At 37.1% G+C, this 23,782-nt stretch overlaps 3 protein-coding genes across 5 annotated transcripts in view; 1 reads left to right on the top strand and 2 right to left on the bottom strand.

Moving 5' to 3' along the window:
• LOC117994585 (androgen-dependent TFPI-regulating protein-like) overlaps window positions 1–6,867 on the bottom strand; it is a 7,878-nt gene extending 1,011 nt beyond the window's left edge. Inside the window, exons 1-4 of the mRNA XM_034982519.2 lie at window positions 6,778–6,867; window positions 5,063–5,238; window positions 1,684–1,830; window positions 195–415 (exon numbers count right to left, since the gene is read on the bottom strand). Coding sequence (XP_034838410.1) covers window positions 195–415; window positions 1,684–1,830; window positions 5,063–5,233 — 539 coding nt within the window. The 5' untranslated portion in view covers window positions 5,234–5,238; window positions 6,778–6,867. The remainder of the gene's footprint in view (window positions 1–194; window positions 416–1,683; window positions 1,831–5,062; window positions 5,239–6,777) is intronic.
• A 3,856-nt stretch (window positions 6,868–10,723) lies between these two features.
• LOC138404340 (uncharacterized) lies at window positions 10,724–12,171 on the bottom strand. The gene is made up of 2 exons (XM_069508052.1): window positions 11,811–12,171; window positions 10,724–10,740 (listed from the first exon to the last, which is right to left on the bottom strand). Exons 1-2 carry the CDS (start codon window positions 12,169–12,171, stop codon window positions 10,724–10,726), a joined length of 378 nt encoding a protein of 125 aa, XP_069364153.1.
• Window positions 12,172–13,407: 1,236 nt separating this feature from the next.
• Window positions 13,408–22,476, top strand: LOC117994586 (androgen-dependent TFPI-regulating protein-like). Of its 3 annotated transcripts, none has more exons than XM_069507995.1 (6): window positions 13,408–13,426; window positions 15,762–15,842; window positions 18,714–18,885; window positions 20,286–20,441; window positions 20,615–20,835; window positions 22,277–22,476. In XM_069507995.1, exons 2-6 carry the CDS (start codon window positions 15,838–15,840, stop codon window positions 22,467–22,469), a joined length of 747 nt encoding a protein of 248 aa, XP_069364096.1. In that variant the 5' UTR covers window positions 13,408–13,426; window positions 15,762–15,837; the 3' UTR covers window positions 22,470–22,476. The 3 variants fall into 3 exon arrangements, with proteins under 3 accessions (XP_069364096.1, XP_034838411.1, XP_069364097.1); XM_034982520.2 differs by lacking the exon at window positions 13,408–13,426 and adding an exon at window positions 15,369–15,396; XM_069507996.1 differs by lacking the exon at window positions 13,408–13,426 and adding an exon at window positions 15,382–15,396 and having other exon boundaries at window positions 18,719–18,885.
• Window positions 22,477–23,782: the final 1,306 nt, after the last annotated feature.

Here is a 23,782-nt window from a genome sequence, read left to right on the forward strand (position 1 = left end):
TACTAATATCATAAGTGCAAAAGTGTCTGCTAGTCTTTCACGGGACGTCCGTTCAGCCGATTTTGACAAAGTTTCGTACAGAAATAGCTTGCATTCCGGCGCAGGTAGGTACATATAAGCTACTTTTTATCCCGCAAAATCAAAGAGTTCCCATGGGATTTAAAAAAACTTTAACCAATAATATGTATACTTACACAGCAAAATAGAGGAGAAAATGGAATGTCAAATAGAATATATTCCGCGTGTGGGACCTAGGTTCGATTCTCGGCTGGAAGCAAACCTCCCACAGAACAACTAGCACTATCGCTGAATGCATTATGTGATTAGAAGTACTTGTCAGTATCTTGTCCACAAAGTCTGGATAGATTAGACTCCGGTCGTAAGTGTACAGTGGCCAGAATACTGAGAACACCACCTGGAAATGAGAAATTAAACTAAATATATTATAAAAGGAAAAGCTGACTGACTGACTGATCTGTCAACGCACAGCTCAAACGACGACTCGGGCGGATCGGGCTGAAATTTGGCATGCAGATAGCTATTATGACGTAGAAATCCGCCAAGAAAGGATTTTTAAAAATTTTACTCCTGAGGGGGTAAAATAGGGGCTTTAAATTTGTGTAGTCCACGCGGATGCGGATATTATAAATGCGAAAGTGTGTTTGCTTGTTGGTTTGTCCTTCAATCACGCCGCAACGGAGCAACGGATCGACCTGATTTTTTGCATGGATATAGTTGAAGACCAGTACCCGTAGTATAAGATTTTACGTCTCACCAAACGTTGCTAGAATTCGAGAGTCGAAACACAATAACATCAAAGTAAAATAGACCTAAAGAGCCTTGAATTGAAGTCAAATATTCAATGCCACTGATTTTAATTTCGCAATGTTTCCGCTTGGAGCGCTGGCTGTAGAAGTGTAGACAAACTTTAGCTTTAAAACAAGGCATAAAACAAGATCCATTTTACTGTAACGCGGAATTATTTCGACTCTCGAATTTGGTTTGGTTTGGTGAGACGTAAAATCTTGTACTACGGGTACTGGAGAGTGACATAGTCTACTTTTTATCCCGGAAAACCAAAGAGTTCCCATGGCATTTTTGAAAATCTAAATCCACGCGTACGAAGTCGCGGGCTTCACATACATAATATATTGAATATATCATAAGATATTGAAGTGAGTTTTTTTTTGTAAAAAATTTTGGGTACAGTTCTTGCAATTCACGAAGGCGAGTGGCTCAAAGCTTGTGTTTAAGTCGTATCGGTATAAGTAAGATACACTGAACAACTTTATATATTCTATGCCACTGACGTTTAGGTAATATTTAAAAGGCGGTCACTGAAAATCAGCGTTGGGGCATCTGGTACCTCAGATATTTGCTCTAGAGGTTTGTGTCTGAGGGGCCCGACGTCTCAACACAAGCTGAGTGGCCTACCTGTTCGAGGTGTTGCACTGCTGTACAGGACGATATTGCCTACACCATGTACCACCTATATACCTCGAATAAACATTATTCTATTCTATTCTATTCTTGAATGTGTGCGTTTGCGAGCGCTTGCTCGCGACTGATTGGTCCGACATGCACGCACACTTACGCAATGCCCATGTATCCGACGTAACCACAAGTAAAGTCCACTCGCCTTCGTGAATTGCAAGAACTGTAGTAAAGTTTAAAATAGCTTACCCATGTAGAAGGCCATAGTATTGCAGTAAACAGGGTATCTCTAAACCCTCTGAGATGTTTAGGTAGTTTGTACACCTTGTTCTTGGAGTTGGACAGTGTCAAATAGTCGCATACGAGACCGACCCATGCATAAACTATTTGTAGGAACTGAAATATACAGAAAAAAAATATTAGTTTTAAAAAATATATGTACCTATATTAATTAATAGCTGATGCCCGCGACTTCGTCCGCGTGGAATTAGGTTTTTAAAAATCCCGTGAGAACTCTTTGATTTTCCGGGAAAAAAAACTCTTTGATTTTCCGGGATAAAAAGTAGCCTATGTCTTAATCCAGGGTATAATCTATCTCCATTCCAAATTTCATCCAAATCCGTTCAGCCATTTTTGCGTGATTGAGTAACAAACATCCAAACATCTAAACATCCAAACATCCACACTTTCACATTTATAATATAAATTAATAATAATTAGGATTAGGACTAGCCAAACGCTTGACCACAATCACACCTGATGGAAAGTGATAATGTGGCGTACTAAGATGGAACGCGTTTACCTAGAAGACGCGTATTCACTTCAAAACGCATCTAGTACGCGACAGGTTTAGATGGATGGAAAAATTAGCCTATGTAACATAATTTATAATATATAATTTATAATTTGTAATATTGTAAACATGTTAGTAACTAACTATGCAAAAAATCAGATCGATGTGATTGAAGGACGAACGTTGGACAAACACACTTTTGCAATTATGAGCAGGTTGAAGACCTTCAGCAAACTGCAACATTTGCTGGACCTTTTAAAGTAGGTACCTATAGTCTGCGGCAGGTTGAGATGGCAATCGGAGAGGGAACGGCCCGCACACCCGCGCACAGCCCCCGTGCTAACCTTGTGCGGGCTAGCGCAGTGTGCGGGGTGGCCCCCAGTCTCTTATTTCCTTCCCGATTCCCGACGTCTTCATCTCCCCAATTGCCATCTCGACCTGTCGCGTACTATAGCTGTTATGCTCATAAAAGATCATGTAGGTACATGTTTCAGACAATTTTGAGCCTCGATAGCTCAACCGGTATGGGAGTGGACTGAAAACCGAAAGGTCGACGGTTCAAACCCCGCCCGTTGCACTATTGTCGTACCTACTCCTAGCACAAGCCTGACGCTTAATTGGAGAGGAAAGGGGAATATTAGTCATTTAACATGGCTAATATTCTTTTATTAAAAAAAAAAAAAATTGTCCGCAGTCGGCTATAAAATACCTATAACTAGTTAGTTGAGATCAAGGTTAAGAGCCAAGGATTTGTCCGAGACATGCTACATTGTCATTTATTGTCATGATACGGAAAATCGCGGTGCCTAGTGGACTTAAGAGCCAGCGCGTGCCAGATCTTTGTCCATACTAATATTATAAATACGAAAGTGTGTCTGTCTCATCGATATAAATAACAAGATATGCCCAAGCGAACAATATTTCTCACGGTTTTGGAACCAAATAAATCAGCGCCACCTCTTAGATAAGCGACCCGTTTGAAACCCAGACGCCACTGAGGTTGCATTGGTGCTAAATAAAAATTTTAGGACCAATGAATCGGTGCCATTTTGCTTGTATGGCCCTCAATGGTCTGTCTGTCTGCTAGCTTTTCACAGCCCATCCGTTTAACCAATTTCGTTGAAATTTGGTACAGCGTTAGCTTACATCCCGGGGAAGGACATAGCCTACCATTTATCCCGGTTAACCAAAGAATTCCCACGGGATACTTAAAGGTAAGTTAAGGGGATTCCCGTGGGCTCGAGCTCTTTTTGAAGAAATTGCGAAAAGAGTTATCGAGTCAACCGGGGACCCGAGAGCTGGCAGCTACCTTGGTCAAAGAATTAGTTTGGCCATCCAAAGGGGTAATGCTGCCAGCATCTTGGGTACAATGCCTCGCTGCGGTGGTCTCGATGAGGTTTTAGATTTAATTTAATTTATTTTAGTTTTAATTTAATGTTGTTTTTTTTTAGATTTAAGTTTATTAATAGTTTATTTAAATAATTTAAATACAAATAATTTAAATTTTGTATGAAATTTTGTACAGAGGTAGCTTGCATCCCGGAAATTGACACAGGCAACTTTTTATCTCGGAAAATCAAAGAGTTCCAACAGGATTTTTAAATAAAAATCCTAAATCCAGGCGGACGAAGTCGCGGGCATCATCTAGTTATTTTATAAAAGCTGAAAGTTTCTCTGCATGTTGTCCCCAACACAGGGAGGTACGATCAGCGACTATGAAGTTTGGATGGTGGCTTTGGGAGATTACATCCTGCATACATGCATGCAAAGACATGCATGCAGGATGTAGGGTAAGTGATGGTCGAAAACCTTAAACTAATGTTAGCTTATTGAAGGTAGTTTAATGAATTAGACAATATTTGACTCATCCGATGTCATGCAATCTGTGGTGGGGCAGCCATCTTGAAGCGATTTGTATAAATACGGGTGTTTGACGGTTTTTACTCCAGTCTTGTTCCGACTCGAGACTATTAAATATTTTTGTGCTTAGGTCGCAATTTTGATTGAGTGGTTGCCATAGCAATTGCGCCCTAGTCAAATAAATAATGCAGTTAGGTTGTAAATAAATAAATAAATAAATAAAAGTTTATTCAGCTCATAAAACAAGAAAAGACAAAAAAAAAAAAAAGCAAAACATACAAACCAAATGTTACAAATTAAAAAATTAAAACTAGGTAAGCTTAAAACTACGAGCTCAACAGTACTAAAAAGAGAAATGATGTCTTGTTTGAGCTGAAAAGGCTACTGCCTCAGCATGATGCTGCAGTATTTGACTACTGCAGCGCTGATTTTCAGGCAGAGCCCTAGCTAGTGTCACGACCCGACAACGAAAGTGTTCTCTATAATATAAAAATCAACTAAAATAAAAATAAAAAACTTCATTATTAGTAGAGTAATAAATATGATATATATATACATATAGGGTATTACATATATACTTATACACATACAAAGTGTAGGTACGACATGTTTTTGATGTATGGAATGCCATTAATCTGTTTGTGTAGACTACCTGCAGGGAACTAAAAAATCTTTTGGTTGACCACTTGACCACCATAATATAGAATAAGTAGTATATTATAATATGACATAGTGTAGTATAGTCAGAGATAAGTATCGTGTGTTGTAGTGCGTGTAAGATCTGGAATAGTCGTTTAACCCTGTGATTTTTGGCTTTCTAAAACATATTTTTTTAAAGTTTTTTTTAAAAGATGAGATTTTTTTTAAGAGAATGTACGCGTTGTGATTCATATCCCCGCGCAAGCTTTATAAGAGAGGATACCTTATCATAAAATTATTTAAATTAAACCTGCTTTTCTGGCGATAAGTACTTACAAAGGTCCAGCAAGTGAAATATCTAGGCTGCAATTTGCCGAAGGTCTTCAACTGCGGGTCGTTCGCCAGTTCAGGTGTCATAACGGTGTTGATGTACGCCAAGTTACCGACATGCATTGTTATCGTCAAAATGTAACCCACCATCCGTAGGTATGTTGTTGTGTTCGCCATTTTCTCTGAAATGCCAAATAAAAAAATATTTTATTTTATTTATTTTATTTTTGTTTTCATTTTCTTAAAAAACCGGCCAAGTGCGAGTCAGGCTCGCACACTGAGGGTTCCGTACTACAGTCGTATTTTTTCGACATTTTGCACGATAATTCAAAAACTATGATGCATAAAAATAAATAAAAATCTGTTTTATAATGTACAGATGAAGTCCTTTCATATGATACCCCACTTGATATAGTTATCTCACTTCGAAAGTTGAAAATACTAAATATTAGTTCATGACCACAATTTAATTTTTTCTAACCCTAAATTCACGGTTTTCAGAATTTTCCCCAAATATCAGCTATAAAATGTACCTACCTGCCTGGAAGTCGGTTAAAAAGGAGAATAGGTACATCCAGTGGCGAGCAGTTCATAGAGGCATAAAAGCGCTGCTTACCCAAGTTGAAATAGCTTCGCCCTCATTTTTCATCATGACATTCAGTAAAAATGTAACTTAACTAAGTTATGCCTACCCTAGCTTCGCATTATGTGCACGCCACTGGGTACATCTTAGCCTACAGTGTATTTACCTACCTACATAATATAATCAAAATCAAATGCACGTGCATTTATTTAAACTAGATAAAACGCAATTGAACCTTGATCCTTTGATAAATTTCTTTTGTTGATGAATATTAGGGCGTGTTCCCACTGTCATGACGATTTATAATATACTAGCTTATGCTCGCGACTTCGTCCGCGTGGACTACAAAATTTCAAAACCCTATTTCACCCCCTTAGGAGTTGAATTTTCAAAAATCCTTTCTTAGCGGATGCCTACGTCATAATAGCTATCTGCATGCCAAATTTCAGCCCGATCCGTCCAGTAGTTTGAGCTGTGCGTTGATAGATCAGTCAGTCAGTCAGTCACCTTTTCCTTTTATATATATAGATTTGGTATTATTATTTATTTATATATATTTTATCAATTTGGTGGTAAATCCTCGAAAAACAGATGTTACTCCCTTAACCTGTGAACCCCACTTAGCCATGATAGTTTTCCTTTAAAATTGATATTATATACTACTGCTGTGAATTTTTTCACGTTCCTATATACTACCATTTGGCTGATAGAGGGGGGGGGGGGGGGGGGGGGCACACCACTTGACTGTAATACAAATTACTTAACACTTTAAAACATCATATTATTTTACAAACGGATCTAGTAATCAAAAAATGATGTTCCCAGACCCACAGTATTTTTAAAAGACCTATTCAACGATAGATATACCCCACATTATGGGGTAGACGAGAAAAAAAAAGTTCACCCCCACTTTACATGTAGGGGAGCTACCCTAAAAAAGAATATTTATCAAAATTTTATTTCACCACTTTATCGGCGTGATTAATATTTATACCCATGCCAAATTACAGATTTCTAGCACTAATAGTCTCTGAGATTAACCGAGGACGGACGGACGGACATGGCGAAACTATAAGGGTTCCTTGTTTACTACGGAACCCTAAAAATGCTATGTAGAGATATAATAATAAGTAATTACCTTTTAAACACTTTTACTCAATATTTACTTTCACTATTTTCTTTAACACTAAAGACGACTTCTCTGTAACTTCATATATTTCTAACTGCCGTTCATTATATTATAGTATACCTACCATAACAGGCTTTCTTATGTATACGCTTTACCAATATAAGTCGGCCTAGCAAGTAATCCAAACTCAACTCTATTGCTTAAATGTTAAAGATGATAATAACAAATTCTATATCACTCGTAAACTGGTCATATGGCAGACCGGCAATCAAAAATCATCTCTATGACTTACGGATTAAAGATCATTATTATCAAAAGATAGGTTTAATACAACATTAATGTGGTCAAATTATACAAACCGTTAAAAGTAAAGGGTTTTGTAAAAGCAACCATTTGAGAATACAAATAAAGTCGTTTATTACATAGAAAAGTTATCAGATGCTATTTAGATAGGTAATTAATTTTGCATTCACTTACCCTCTTACAAATAAACCTGGAATAGCGGTGGAATAGTTATACTGTGTTTTGTCTTTTTCCTTCAAATGTCAAATTACTGATGACAGAGAAAGACAAAACAGAGTATAACTATTCCACCGATATTCCAGGTTTATTTGTTAGGGGGTTATTGTTTACTAACTTATGCTCGCGACTTCGTCCGCGTGGACTACATAAATTTCAAACCCTTATTTCACCCCTTTAGGGGTTGAATTTTCAAAAATCCTTTCTTAGCGGATGCCTACGTCATAACAGCTATCCGCATGCCAAATTTCAGCTCGATCCGTCCAGTAGTTTGATCTGTGCGTTGATAAATCAGTCAGTCAGTCAGTCACCTTTTCCTTTTATATATTTAGATTTTCATAAATATAAAAAGTCGAAAGTCAAAGTCAAATAATAATTTATTCAAAATCATATAAATGCGAAAGTGTGTTCGTTTGTTGGTTTGTCCTTCAATCACGTCGCAACGGTGCAACGGATTGACGTGATTTGGGTATAGATATAGATAAAGACCTGGAGAGTCGCATAGGCTACTTTTTATCCCGAAAAATCAAAGAGGAACTTTCATTTTTCGGGATAAAAAGGGATTTTTTTTAAATGATTCCACGCGGAAGAAGTCGTGGGCATTAGCTAGTATGTAATTAATTACACTTTTTGACTGTCGGTTGTTGGATTTGTAAGAAAATAATTTATTACTTACGTGAACTACGAGGGTTCCAAATGCGCCCAGGGTCTGAGAAGAGCCAACAACAAACTCAGCCGAGTATTCTCTTTATTATCACCACTTCACAAAATCACTTAATCTTATTAGAACTATCAAAGCTGTTAGGCAACTCATTCCCAAGCTTTCTTTTATACAATTTAAATATATCAAAATTCATATGATTAAATATATGTATATTTTTAATATAAAATAATGATAATAACAAGATACATGCTAATTGCTATTATATTTCACTAGCTTCGCAATTTCGTCCGCGTGGACTACACAAATTTTACCCCCTTAGGGGTTGAATTCTCAAAAATCCTTTCGTAGCGGAGGCCTACGTTAAAATAGCTATCTGCATGCCAAACTTCAGCCCGATCCGTCCAGTAGTTTGAGCTGTGCGTTGATAGATCAGTCTGTCAGTCACCTTTTCCTTTTGTATATTTAGATTGCCTCGTGCTTCTTCATTATCTGAACCCATCGCCGGTCCAGTACTGAGTACGGATCTCCTCTCAGAATGATCCTGCTCTCCACTACGTTTCAGCACATTATGGAGAACTCTCAGGCATGCAGGTTTCCTAGAAGCAGCCGTTACTTTGCGGAAGTCCATGATATACAATGAACCAAAAGCTTTATTCGCTATAATCCGCTGAAACAAAGCTTTTAAAGCCTCAATAGCTCAACGGGTAAAGGAGTGGACTGAAAACCGAAAGGTCGACGGTTCAAACCCCGCCCGTTGCACTATTGTCGTACCTACTCCTAGCACAAGCCTGATGCTTAGTTGGAGAGGAAAGGGGAATATTAGTCATTTAACATGGATAATATTCTTTTTATAAAATAAAAAAAACAGGTCGAATCTGTATGGTGCAACATGCAGCATGCAAAATGCACCGCCGGCCCTCCCACTGCTAAACATGCAGGAAGAAGCAGCCACCAGGCAAGCAACACGCACCACCACCACGCAGCACCACACAAATCCCAAAACACACTCGACGCACGTTTCGCCCCGACACCGGAGCATCCTCAGGAGATGTACACCTTACAATGCAGTATGCACATTTGCAATTGTGAATTATTGTAAGTCCGAAAAGTTAGAGGTGCCGAGATGGAACACCGGACCCTTCGAATTGGAGGCCGACGTCTTTGACGTGAGGAACCACTGAGCAATTGCCGTTTTTTTTTTGTATTTTATAGTTTTTATAATTTGTACAAGACATAACTAAGTACCTACTTAAGTTTCAAATTACAGTTTTTGCTAAACTTTTTCGAAAGGTGCAAAGTTATTTTTAGAATGGGTTTTAGCTCCAATTTTCACCACGCGCCAAAAGAGCCTTGTCGCACTGTATAACGGTTAATCGTAGTTTTGATATGATAATTGACAGATAGAGCTAAAATAGCGTGTAAGTTTTCATTTATTTCGGACTATATAGGTTTTGCAAGTACATAAAATCAAATAATTCTTTACATCAGAGTTAGTTCGTTCAATCGTTCATTCCCGATATAGTTCAGCAATAGCGCATCACTAGACGTCATTTCAAAATAAAGTCACGTGATCAGTACCTACTGCCATATTTGTTATCTATCTTTTTCAATTCTATTGGCATGAACTGTAAGTATTTTTGCAAGCAGCAAGACCCATTGTAAGAATAATATTACTTCCTACGTCCACACACAAGACAAACAAACAAGACAGACAAGACCAAGACACGACCACGACTCGACAAAAACAAAACCAAAACACGACAAATATTTAACCAAGACAAGACCAAAACACGAAAAATATTTAACCAAGACAAGACCAAAACACGACAACTATTTAACCAATACATGACCAAAACACGATAAATATTTGACCAAGACAAGACCAAAACACGATAAATATTGGACCAAGACAAGACCAAAACACGACAAATATTTGACCAAGACAAGACCAAAACACGACAAATATTTAACCCAGATAATAACCCTGCCTCGTTGCGGTGGTTTAGATGATATTTTCGATCTGTAATTTTTATGTTCTAGAATAAGTTTGGTATTTTTGTTTATTGTATTACCCCCAGATAAGACGAAAACACGACAAATATTTGAACACCCCGTGGCCGCTGAGTGCTTGTGTCAGCCATCGGTCTACTTCCCCATGCTTCTGATATTACTTAGTTTACACCAACTACGTACCCTTAACCCGCAGTTAACCTTGATGAGACCAGTTAATTAAAACTAATTAATAATTTATGATAGAGACGCACTTTTTACACGCACCTTCGCGTTAACTCATTTACTACTTCCAAACCCTTATCTGCCTGTCCACTGGTACGGAGAAGAGAGGAGCGGAGCGGAGGTGTATAAATATTCGCTAATAATATTGCATAAATCTCCCGCTCTGCTTTAGTGGACAAGGATTTACGGACTAGTTTAAAAAGTCATACATTTTAACGCAGAGCGAGAGATGAGAAACATTTATTTATTACTAGCTGACCTGCCCCCGGCTTCGCTCGGGTGGAGTTTAGAAAATTGAGGGGGAGGTTGAATTAAATTTTTCTCTCCGTAAGAACCATCCTCGTAGGTACTTCAAGGAATATTATAAAAAAAGAATTAGCGAAATCGGTTCAGCTGTTCTCGAGATTTGCGATGAGCAACACATTTAGTGATTCATTTTTATATTATAGATTTATTAAAATAGATGCACATAAATTGGTAACAAACGCGCACAAACATTCAGACAGACTTAAGACAGAGATAAAACGAGACAGAGCTCTATTTCTCACATGAATCTGTCCCGTTTTTACTCAATCTTAAGTCTGAGCAAAGTCAAAGTGCGCTCTATAGATCTCAGCCTGATTCTCCGACGGATCTCAGATTTCATCACTATTTTTCTGCGTAAATTACGCTTATGTTATGTACGTCGCAATTATTTTAAGTAATAAAACAATGGTTCCTACTTCCTGTTAATTAAATCCTTCTCACAAAATATAATATTACTACTTTAGATTTTATCTCTGGTAAAAAAAATATTGTATAAAGTACTTACTAACCGACCCGGCGAGCTTTGTACCGCCTTACAATCGATTCTTTTTTTTTTAGTACTTATTCTGCTATAATCGGGACACACCGGGTCAGCCTTCCCGGAACCCCTCCACTAACACTTAAGCTTTATGGTATGGTATTAAAGTTCAAATTGACTTTTAAGTATTATTACAAATCTTTTGTATGGGAATATAAAAACGTGTTGTTTTTAGACTTTTTCAGGCAATTTTTTTATTTTTTTCTCCTAGGAATAGGTATTATATAAAAAGAATTAGCGAAATCGGTTCAGCTGTTCTCGAGATTTGCGCTTAGCAACACATTCAGCGATTCATTTTTATATTATAGAGACAATCAGTACCCATAAATAAATGTAAAAGTGAGTTTGTTTGTTGGTTTATTGGTTTGTTGGTTTGTCGGTTTGTCCTTTAATCACGTCGCAACGTAGCAACGGATCGAACTGGTTTTTTTTTGCACGGATCAAAGACCAGGAAAGTGAGATAAGCTACTTTTTATCCCGGAAAATCAAAGAGTTCCCACGGCATTTTGAAAAATCGAAATCCACGCGGACGCAGTCGCGGGCATCATCTAGTTATATTTATATACAAGCTGATGCCCGCGACTTCGTCCGCGTGGAATTAGGTTCTTCTTCTTCTAGTGCCTCTCCATTACTGAAGGTCAGCAGTCAGTTTCTTAAACTTCTCCCTGTCCATGGCTAGGCGGAATAGTTCTCCGACTGTTTTAATGCCAGTCCACTCCCTGATGTTACGTAGCCATGACTTCTTTCTTCTTCCCACCCCTCTTTTCCCAGCTATTTTACCCATCATGATTGTCTGCAGCAGGCGGTACCTATTGTGTCGCAAAATATGGCCCAGGTACGAGATCTTACGCTGCTTGATGGTTTTAACTAACTCGGTCTTTTTCTGCATCCGGGCAAGAACCTCAGCGTTCTTGCCCGGATACTTGCCGTTGTACTTGCCAGCGTTGGATACTTTAGCCGTCCAGCTTATGCGGAGCATCCTGCGATACGTCCACATTTCGAAGGCTTCGATCTTTTTCCGTAAGTCCTCCACTAGGGTCCATGCCTCGCAACCATATAGAACTACGGGCCAAATGTAGCATTGTAGGAGTCTGATACGGAGTTTTAGAGAAAGTTGGCGACCACAAAGAACTTTCTTCATCTTCATAAATGATGTGCGAGCAATTTCAATGCGAACCCGGATGTCAGTGTCACTTTTCCACGAGTCTGTTAGCCATGACCCATGTTAGGAATTAGGTTATTTAAAGTTAACGTAATAAATCGGCCAAAATTGTATGGAGATGCGGGGCGATGTGGTGCGGAGCACTGCGGTGCGGTGCGATGCGGTGTGGTGTGCTGCGGTGCGTTGCGGTGCGATGCGTTGCGGTGCGGTATGGTGACAAATCAACAAGTAAGTACACTTTCTCATTTATAAAATTAGTAAGACAGATGTTAACGTCGAGGCTGTCCAGCTCCTCGACAACACAGACCTAATACGTAGACTTAAAAGGACTAAGCCTTTTGAGCTAGTGTAGTTATAGTAAAAGTGTAGTGCTAGTGCAATTTAAAGAACACAAGAACAAAGTGTCTTCTAATAATGACTCATAACTATAAACTAAGAAGTCAAAGGACCGATTCTTAGGTATAAGTACGTTTATAAGTTTAGGTTAATATAATATTAGGTACTCATTAGCCTTTCTCATAGGCTAGATTGTAATGACAGTAAAGTACCTGTTCTCAGCACTTTATGATATTAAAAAAACCGGCCAAGTGCGAGTCAGGCTCGCACAATGAGGGTTCCGTACTGCAGTCGTATTTTTTCGACATTTTGCACGATAATTCAAAAACTATGATGCATAAAAATAAATAAAAATCTGTTTTAGAATGTACAGGTAAAGACCTTTCATATGATACCCCACTTCATATAGTCACTTACTTGGAAAGTTGAAAATACTAATTATTAGTTCATGACCGCAATTTTTTTTTTTGTGTGATCCAACCCTAAATTCGCGGTTTTCAGATTTTTCCCCAAATGTCAGCTATAAGATCTACCTACCTGCCAAATTTCATGATTCTAGGTCAACGGGAAGTACCCTGTAGGTTTCTTGACAGACAGACAGACAGACAGACAGACACACAGACAGACAACAAAGTGATCCTATAAGGGTTCCGTTTTTCCTTTTGAGGTACGGAACCCTAAAAAAGTAAGATAGATTATAAACATTGTAACTATCTTATCAACAACAAAATTATCGCATAAGCCTCAAAACTATTTTCTTCGAATCATCTAATTAGTTATTAACTATATCATTATCTGACTTTATCATTTACCATACAGGTTTATTTAATGTTCATGTAGGATCTGATTCCATGGACGCCGGGTGCTTGTGATCGGTATAACAACTAAACACCACGGGGTGAGGCTCTTTTCATGTCCCCAGGGTATAATATTATATATAATAATACTAATATACTAACGATACATATTTTTAAAACGATAATCAAATAATATACTAACTATTATAATGAAACGACTTGTACGGATTTTATCGCGGTAGTAAAGTAATGAGTGAAATTTGCGTAATCGTTAGAAAACAATAATCGAATCATTTGTAAATATATAAGAATCTATCTAAAAACCGGCCAAGTGTGAGTCAGGCTCGCGCAATGAGGGTTCCGTACAACAGTCGTATTTTTTCGATATTTTGCACGATAATTCAAAAACTATGATGCATAAAAATAAATAAAAATCTGTTTTAGAATGTACAGGTGAAGACCTTTTATGTGATACCCCACTTGATATAGGCACTCACTTCGAAAGTTGAAAATACTAATTATTATTGACCACAATTTAATTTTTTTTGTGTGATCTAACCCTAAATTCACGGTTTTCAGATTTTTCCCCAAATGTCAGCTATAAGATCTACCTACCTGCCAAATTTCATGATTCTAGATCAACGGGAAGTACCCTGTAGGTTTCTTGACAGACAGACAGACAACAAAGTAATCCTATAAGGGTTCCGTTTTTCCTTTTGAGGTACGGAGCCCTAAAAACACTTAAAATCACCCTTACTTTGAGGTAGGTTATTATAGGTAATGTGGCAACACTGGAAAACATCGCTGCCAACATAACATTTGTTGAAACGATCTATAGTCCATACAAGAGAAATAATATATCCATCAGTGGACTTCTATGATGATGATGGTAATTGGACCCGTGACCTCCTACTTATAAGACCACAACTGTCACATTGAGCCAGCGAGGTCGTTAAAACGTCTACTGACATTTTTATTTACCTAGTCCGTAACTTTTCAACGAGTTTTTTTTCCGAGGTAAACTTACAATTCACAATTTAAGTTCGCAGCACACAGTAAGCGACGAAGACAATATTATTATGTCTCTCCTGAATGTTGTAATAGGTATCTAAATACATAAAAGGAAAAGGTGACTGACTGACTGACCGACTGACTGATCTATCAACGCACAACTAAAACTACTGGACGGATCGAGCTAAAATTTAGCATGCAGATAGCTATTATGACGTAGGCATCCGCTGAAAAGGATTTTTGAAAATTCAACCCCTAAGGGGGTGAAATATTGGTTTGAAACTTGTGTAATCCAGTAGTATAAGTTAGTCTAAATATATAAAAGGAAAAGGTGACTGACTGACTGACTGACTGAATGACTGACTATCAACGCACAGCTCAAACTACTGGACGGATCGAGCTAAAATTTTGCATGCAGATAGCTATTATGACGTAGGCATCCGCTAAAAAGGATTTTTAAAAATTCAACCCCTAAGGGGCTGAAATAGGGGTTTGAAACTTGTGTGGTCCAGTAGTATAAGCTAGTTAAAAATAAAATTCATTTGCTCGTAATTCAATACGTTTTTATAATAAGCTTCCAGAAGACAGTCTCTCAACAAGTTCAAAGTTTTCATAAAACGTAAACTAATTGAAAAACCCTATTACAATATAAAGGATTATTTAAATGATAAGCAAGCTTGGGAATGAGTTGCTTAACGGCTTTGTGATAGTTCTAATAAGTTTCAATAATTTTGTAACGTGGTGATAGTAAAAAGAATACCCGGCTGAGTTTGTTGTGGGCTCTTCTCAGGCCTGGGCGCGTTTGGAACCCTCGTAGCTTTAGTTTTAAGTTTGCTTTATAATTATCACCACTATATCTTACAAATCCAACATCTGACCATCAAAAAGAGTAATTTATTACCTATTTTGAATAAATCATTTGACTTTGACTTTGACTTTGAATTATATCGTGCAGTTACGCTGTCTGTTTATTTAAGACCTTATACAGGTTATTATACAGAAATTATACTTTAAAATGGTTTATAACAGTTTGCGAGTAAACATAAAGACGAAAGGACGCGTGAGTAGAAATATTTTTTTTTTATATAATTTAAATAATCATCCTTGTCATCACTAGGTAGTAGGTACCCATATTATAAATGCGAAAGTTGTGTTTGTTTGTTGGTTTGTCCTTCAATCACGTCGCAACGGAGCAACGGATCGACGTGATTATTTGCATGGGTATAATTAAAGACCTGGAGAGTGACACAGGCTACTATTTATCCCGGAAAATCAGACATAAATCACCGGAAAAAAACGTAATAACAATTTTTGATTTTGATTCGGTGGTTGTTTACGGAACTCTGGTTATGCAAAGGGCTTATCCGGTTTTATAAATTGTGACTATTTGTAGATTTACATTAAAGTTAACTCATATAATTTCAGGTTAGTTCAGTTATATATTAAGGCCACAGAAACCGGTGACAATTTCTCTTCTTAGTTCAACAATCGACATCACAAAATGGGGTAAGTTAAAAAAAAACTTTAATATTTCTTCAGCCTCTCTGGCGTAGTGTTGACCGCCTGTGGTCTTAGGCCGACCATACACGGACTGCTCGAGCGGTTAGCCAGTGATCAACATACACGGACCGCTCGAGCAGTCAGAGTCAACAGCTTGACCGCCCAATCGCCCGAAGCAGTTGCAACTGCTTGAGCGGTTCGTGGCTATGGCTGGTCTTATAAGTTGGAGGTTCCAGATTCAATTCCTACCAGGGGTTATTTGGGAAATTATTATTTCTCACTTATAAAAGGCCGTACCGGCTCACTGCAGAGCACGGGTCACCTCTCAAAGTGAGAAGGGGTTTGGCCGTAGTCTAGCACGCTGGCCAAGTGCAGACTTCACACACCTTTGAGAACATTATGGAGAACTCTCAGGCATGCAGGTTTCCTCACGATGTTTTCTTTCACAGTTAAAGCAAGTGATATTTAATTACTTAAAACGCACATAACTCCGAAAAGTTAGAGGTGCGTGCCCGGGATCGAACCCCCGACCTCCGATTAGGAGGCGGACATCCTAATCACTAGGTTATCACAGCATAATATTTCAGTAGGCAAATATTTGGTACTGATTCGCGCCGCGACTTTGTCCGCGTGGATTTAGGTTTTAAAATGTCCCGTGGGAACTGCTTGATTTTTCAGGATAAAAATTTTCAGAAAAAAAGGAGCGGCCGAGTGCAAGTCAGGCTCGCACAACGAGGGTTCCGTACTACAGTCATATTTTTTCGACATTTTGCACGATAATTCAAAAACTATGATGCATAAAAATCAATAAAAATCTGTTTTAGAATGTACAGATGAAGACCTTTCATATGATATCCCACTTGATATAGTTCTCTTACTTCAAAATTGAAAATACTAATTATTAGTGCATGACCACAATTTAAATTTTTTTGAGTGATGTGACCACAAGTTCACGGTTTTCAGATTTTTCCCCGAATGTCAGCTATAAGATCTACCTACCTGCCAAATTTCATGATTCTAGGTCAACAGGAAGCACCCTGTAGGTTTCTTGACAGACAGACAAACAGACAGACAGACAGACAGACGGACAACAAAGTGATCCTATAAGGGTTCCGTTTTTCCTTTTGAGGTACGGAACCCTAAAAAAACTCAACCCTGTAAAAAAATCAACTCTCTATTTATTATGGTTCATGAGATACAGCCCGTTGACAGACTGACGCACGGATGAACAGATGGACGGACGGACGGAGGCTTAGTAATAGAATGGTCCCATTAGCACCTTTCGAATACGGAACTCTAAAGAACTGTTATTTTGAAATCACAAAAAGTTCCGTTTCATTTATTTGTAAAATATGTATAAATTAACATATCAAAATACTAATAGAAAGAGAGCCTGTGAGGGCCAGACGTTCGTTATTTTATAAAAGTTGAAAGTTTCGTTATGCATTGCCAGACATCGTCGCAACCGCCTGCCAGACGCTCTTAAAGTTTAATAAATTGTTAAAGTTTAGAGTGTCTGGCAGGGGGGTTGCCACGACACTAAGCACGTGGCGTTATTTTTAATACTATTTATTCCAAAGAAAATGTAACAGAACATTTTACTTTACTTTACTGACATTATATGACGAAAGGGTTTATACATCTTTGTAACCTGTTATCTCCCAAAGCCACCATGATCCAAACTTCATAATCGCTAATCGTTCCTCCCTGTGTTAGTGACAATACGCAGAGGAACTTTCAACTTTTATAAAATAACGAAGATCTGGCACGCACTGGCTCTTAGTCCATAATTATAAAGTTTGTGTTTCGCCTTGTCTGAAGGACGAGAAGGTCAACTGCCCGCTCTTTTAGATGTCCTCATTTATATTTACTTTATTATATTTTATAGCCACTATTAGATACAATTATTATCATTGTAAGTGTTCCGCATCTCTAGAAAAAAAACCGGCCAAGTGCGAGTCAGACTCGCGCACCGAGGGTTCCGTACTACTGTCGTATTTTTTCGACATTTGGTACGATAAATCAAAAAATAACAATCTGTTTTAGAATGTACAGGTGAAGACCTTTCATATGATATCCCACTTGATATAGTTATCTTACTTCGAAAATTGAAAATACTAATTATTAGTTTAAGACCACAATTTGATTTTTTATTTACCACCTTGGTACCCACTTAGTATATTAATCTTACTTTGAAAGTTGAAAATACTAATATATTTATTTGTGTGATGTAACCTCATATTCACGGTTTTCAGATTTTTCCCCTTATCTCTGCTATAAGACCTACCTACCTGCCAAATTTCATGATTCTAGGTCAACGGGAAGTACCCTCTAAGTTTCTTGACAGACAGACAGACAACAAAGTGATCCTATAAGGGTTCCGTTTTTCCTTTTGAGGTACGAAACCCTAAAAAGGAACCTTCGTTGCTTGCCTATCTGTCGTGTCTGTCAATTCAAGGAAACCAAAACCTATAGAGTACTTCCCGTTGACCTAGAACCATGAAAATTGGCTGGTAGCAATGTTCACGAACAAATAATATGTTTACTAAATCACATCATAGATGGCGCTGTCCGTCTTAACCTTGCAGCGCTGACCTTCAAACTCTGCCACTATTTTCTTTTTGTTGCTTGTTTTGACCTAATTGTTATTTTAATTCCAAGAAACTTCGAAATTGAAACAAAACCAGCCCCTTCGGCGGTGTTACCACTAGATTACAACATGGGGGTGTTCAAGGGGCGGACCAACAAATTCCTGAAATTTCTGATACCGCAAATATGTTCACGAGCGGCGGTAATCACTTAACATCAGGTGACCCGCTAGCTCGTTTGCTATTTTTTTTAATGCATTGATTTAATTGGATTTTGGTTTTTTTTCAGTGCAGTAACCTACCATGTCCACTGTCGAATATTAGGCAGTATAATAGCTCTATTACTGCACACTGGCAACAGTCTGGCAATGTTCCTTGCAATGAGAGGTGATATACTCAAAGACCCCGACATAGCTAACCTGCAGGCCACTCAGTTCAAGTATATGACTATATGGAATGTGGTAAGAAATACTAAATTTATATTTCAGTTTAGGTAATTTAGCTTATGTGCATGAGAACCTGAAAAATTCGGTCGAATACCGCTGCCTACAAACTTTGAACCATTATCTTATACAAATAGGCGCGGTATTCCTCTCCAATTTCGGTATTTAAAAAATCGCTACCCACAAAAGTCTTCCACTGTCTGATATGAATGTAGGTGGCATACCATAGTCACTGTAGCAGTGTAAGCAGTATTATAGCTCTATTTTTGCACTGCAACAACGGTATAGCAATGTGTGCGATGAATGGTGACATAGACCTAGACATAGCTAACCTGCAGGACACTCACTCGAAATATATAAATATAGTAAGAAGCAAACAGACCCATACGCTTAGAACAGAATTTTAATCCCAGTTGAGAAAAAATTGCTATTGCATGAAAACGTGAAAAAATTTATCATCAACTATAATAGAATAGAATAGAATATGTTTTTATTCAAGTAGACTTTTTACAAGCTCTTTCGAATCGTCGGGTAGTTTTAATTTACCACTGGTTCGGAATGCCATTCCTACCGAGAAGAACCAGCAAGAAACTCGGCGGTTGCTCTTTTTAATTTTAATTTTACAATTTACAATGTTATTATACCATACTATACAAGTCATTGCAGCCCCGTGCATTGCTGGAGCGAGTCAAATCCAAGCTTTTTTATCATTTATATAGTCTTTGACTGTATAATATGCTTTTTTTAGGAGTATACTTTTAACACATCTTTTAAACTTGTGTAAAGGCAAGTCTAAAATTGTTTGTAGAATTTTATTATAAAATATTACACTCATTCCCACAAATGACTTTCCCACCTTCCAGAGGCGGAGCGCAGGAGTAGCTAGCTTATTTTTATTTCTTGTTTGCCTATCATGGAGATCACTGAATTTTTTGTAACTGTGAATGTTTTGTCGTACAAAAATTATATTATTATTGTAAATATATTGGGAAGCTACTGTAAGAATACCTATTTCCTTAAATATCTCTCGTAGGGAATCGTGCGGTTTTAAATTATAAATTGCACGTATTGCCCTTTTTTGTAATACGAAAATTTTCCCAATATCTGCCGCTTTACCCCATAGCAAGATTCCGTAAGACATAATACTGTGGAAATAGGCCATAAAGTATAAAAGTTGAACCATTATCACACCGACGAAATTAATTCCACTATCTGGCATCAATGTAGGTGCTATACCACAATAGCCAAAGACACCCATACACTGACATTATTTAAAATCCCATATATCCAGCTGTGGTATAGAAAAGCAATCTACCTGAACAAATAAGGTTCTCTTGCATAACAATTACTTGAAAAAACTTCGTACGTCTTTTCAGTTTGAGTTCCTAAATATTGATTAATTTTTAATTTTTTTTCAGGCCTTCCAAATGATTTATTCAGTAATGAATTTAGTCTGTGATATACCTTTAGTACTGAAAGTCAAAGAAGAATCTTCAAGTGTAATTTATTATTTGAAATATTTAAGGAAATATAGAAAAATACTTTTCGGGGCAGTCATTTTTCCCACCGGTGTTGTAAGTGAAATATCTTTTTATTTCTCATATTCATAATCGTTGACTGAGTAGCATCCACATGCTACGTTCTTGCGCCGCCAGAACATTGCACTGGTTTAACATTTAAAGTAATTTTTAAATTACATATTTACTAATAATAACTCTCATGTATTTAATTATTTCTTTGCTTCCAGGCGGTGTTCACAGTATTCTGGCCAATCTACCTCTACAACAGAGAGCTGATCTTCCCTGCGTACATAGATAAGGCTTTAAGCCATACATCTAATCAGATTATGCATACTGCAATCCTACCCATTGCTCTATGGGAACTACTTTTCCAGCCGAGAAGCAAGCCTAGCTCTCACGTGGTATATCTTGCTCATATGGCTGCGATATACTTTTCTTACTTAATAGTGTAAGTATATAAGTACTATAAAAAATAAAAATACTTTTTTTCACTAAGACTCCATAAATAAGACTAAATAAATACATAGCTTAGATTTTAAGGAGCATTGCAGTGTTACCTAATTAAAAGTACTTTTAGTACCATTACTGATCTAACTTTCTAACTGAAATTGTATATTTATAATGTTTGTTGGTACTCCATAAGCCTATATACTAAAAACATAGGTTTATGTTTATATGCTATGCTAACTTTATAAATATATCAGTAGTTAAATAAACTATCGAGGTAAAGACCATTTTAAATCTGGCTTAGCATTTTATGGGGTAAATAAAGTAATAAATGTCAATTAACATAATATACTAAGTAAATGATGTAATAATAATTCAATTTACATAATAACGCAAAGTTTAAGGTGAGTAGGTATTACTGAGCTAGTTGTGATCATTATGAAGTACCTTCAGAATAATATTAAAATAGTTCAGTTGTTGATAACTGAACTTTATCTTATAAAAATATAACCTTTACCTTATAAAGCCTATCACTTCAACATCGGTACATATCTCAACTTCATTCTCTCATATTTTTTCAACCTTTGGAAGGAAAATTTGTATTTGCCTTTGCAATTGTGCATTGTAAGGTCTACATCTCCTGAGGATGCTCCGGTGTCAGGGCGAAACGTGCGTCGAGTGTGTTTGGGATTTGTGTGGTGCTGCGTGGTGGTGGTGCGTACTGCTTGCCTGGTGGCTGCTTCTTCCTGCATGTTTAGCAGTGGGAGGGCGGGCGTTGCATTTCGCATGCTGCATGTTGCACCATACAGATTCGACCTGTTTCAGCGGATTATAGTGAATTAAGCTTTTGGTTCATTGTATATCATGGACTTCCGCAAAGTAACGCCTATACAACGTTTGTATTTGTCTTATTATTTTATGTTTTAATGTAAATTACGATCATTATTTCCTTAAAATTAACTTTTTGTAATTATTCTTTCATTGGTACCGTATCTTGTTTGAATCAAGGTATTGTACAAGGAAGTAGCACATTATAGTATCACCTTGTATTATCAATATCAATGTTATTATTTAACTAGTGAGACACCTGGCTACACTCGGTTGAGATTTTTAAAAGTCCTTTCTTGGGAGATGATAAAAAGTTACTGATTTGACTAGTTGTCAAATACCGGATTGTCCATTAAAATATTGCGTACGAGGTGCACTCTGACCGTCGGAGCAAGTATCAGCTCTGGCATACGGTTAGGACACTTATGTCGCATAGGCATGAATCCATTGAAGAATCACCAGGTAGTGTAGGTCTTAGCTAGTTTTTCTCATGTTTTTCAAAATATCCCAACACGTATTTGAAGCAGGACGTCCAAGTTTTTCTTTTTAGTGATATTTTTCCTATAAATTCAAAATATCCCTACAAGGTACATTATTTCCCTTATTTGTTTCAGATTATTCACCAACTACGCCGAACGAGGTACATGGCCTTATCCCATATTCAGCCAAATCTATGGTACCATATACTTCCCCCTGATCATAACAGCGTTGGGTGTTCTATACGTCCTCCTATATTCAGTACAATGGCCCCTCACATCCTTGATATATAATACGAATTCTTGTAAACAAACTAAAAAGAGAGGATGAATCGTTAGATTGTTTTATTAATTATACCCATAACAGTCCGTTCACATAGATAGTACGCGACTGATCGAGATGGAAATCGGAGTATGAGGCGAGGCGTTCCCTCCCCGATTGTCATCTCGACCTGTCGTAGACTATACACATCTGTCAGATTCTCAGAGACGATTTGTTTGTGGCGCGCTACAAATAAAGTAAAGATTTTTATATAAGCCTGTAAATATGATATTGCTAGGGGCGAAATTCGAATGCCATAAGTCTTCTTTGTAACATTAGTTCTCAAATTGTGAAAAACCAAATTAAATTTGAATTTCGCGGGCAGACACGGGCTTGGGCCTTAAAGACGAATAGATGTTCTTTTTATAAACCGAATCGTGATTTAATAAAATTCGTCTAAATGGACCATCTTCACGCAGCGCCCAAGTACGTATTTATAGCATTAATAATATTAGTAGGCAAATATTTATTTTAAGGTTAGGAAGGATGAGTCGTTAAATAAAACACAACTCCTTGCAAGTGATTCGAGAATAATAATAAAAACAATTAACATTTATTTTCTATTGTTCCTCAACTCCAGTCCCCTCTACTTAGGTACAATGTTTGTTATGAATCCACAAATCAACAAAGCTAACGTAAGCACACGTTGACCGAAAAACCATTCAGCTGCCTCTTTTTACATCCAAACTTTTTTTATAACAAAACTTTTTATTTTACACAAAAACTTTTTTCAGTAAAAAACTTTTTATTAATCAACACACAAAAAAAATCGGGGAGTACCTAATACATCATTTTCGATCAACATGCACGTACAAAATATCCACTTTTCTTTCAATATAATCTGTTATATTTTTACATAGATATATGATTTCTTTTTTATATTTTGTTACTCTTTTTTTTGTAATATGTTCAGTTAATGTGTAAAAATACTCAATATTTAATAACAAATGAATATTTTTTCATTAAATATAAAATAATTATCTCATAGAAAACAAGAGGTACAAAATTTTACTATTTATTTATAATTGAGAACCCTTGTTTTTTTGTGTTGTGGGCTCTTTTTGTATATAATAGAAGCTCTTTATTTAAATAATTATTGAGAAATAATATAATAATTGAACCAATGTAAAAAATCCGTTTTTATACAGGGCTTTGGGTAAATTACTGTAATCTACTAATTTAAAGAGTTACAGTCTTATATAGCATGGGGGCGCCAGGGTATTGATGATGTAGCTGCAAACACGGAAGCTACATAGGCTAGGGCCGCCTCTGGTAGTTACAGGTGTAGCTACAATTTGGAATAGTAGTGGTGATATAAATAT

Source organism: Maniola hyperantus, chromosome 27 (assembly GCF_902806685.2).
Source record: "Maniola hyperantus chromosome 27, iAphHyp1.2, whole genome shotgun sequence".
NCBI classification, from domain to species: domain Eukaryota; kingdom Metazoa; phylum Arthropoda; class Insecta; order Lepidoptera; family Nymphalidae; genus Maniola; species Maniola hyperantus.

What these genes read in the sequence shown, in the direction of transcription:
- LOC138404340 (XM_069508052.1), bottom strand. Translation starts at nt 12,171, where the DNA reads ATGAAGAAAGTTCTTTGTGGTCGCCAACTTTCTCTAAAACTCCGTATC.
- LOC117994586 (XM_069507995.1), top strand. An exon ending in ATATGACTATATGGAATGTG is followed by an intron (nt 18,886 to 20,285) that starts GTAAGAAATACT and finishes ATTTTTTTTCAG; the next exon opens with GCCTTCCAAATGATTTATTC. An exon ending in TCATTTTTCCCACCGGTGTT is followed by an intron (nt 20,442 to 20,614) that starts GTAAGTGAAATA and finishes CTTTGCTTCCAG; the next exon opens with GCGGTGTTCACAGTATTCTG.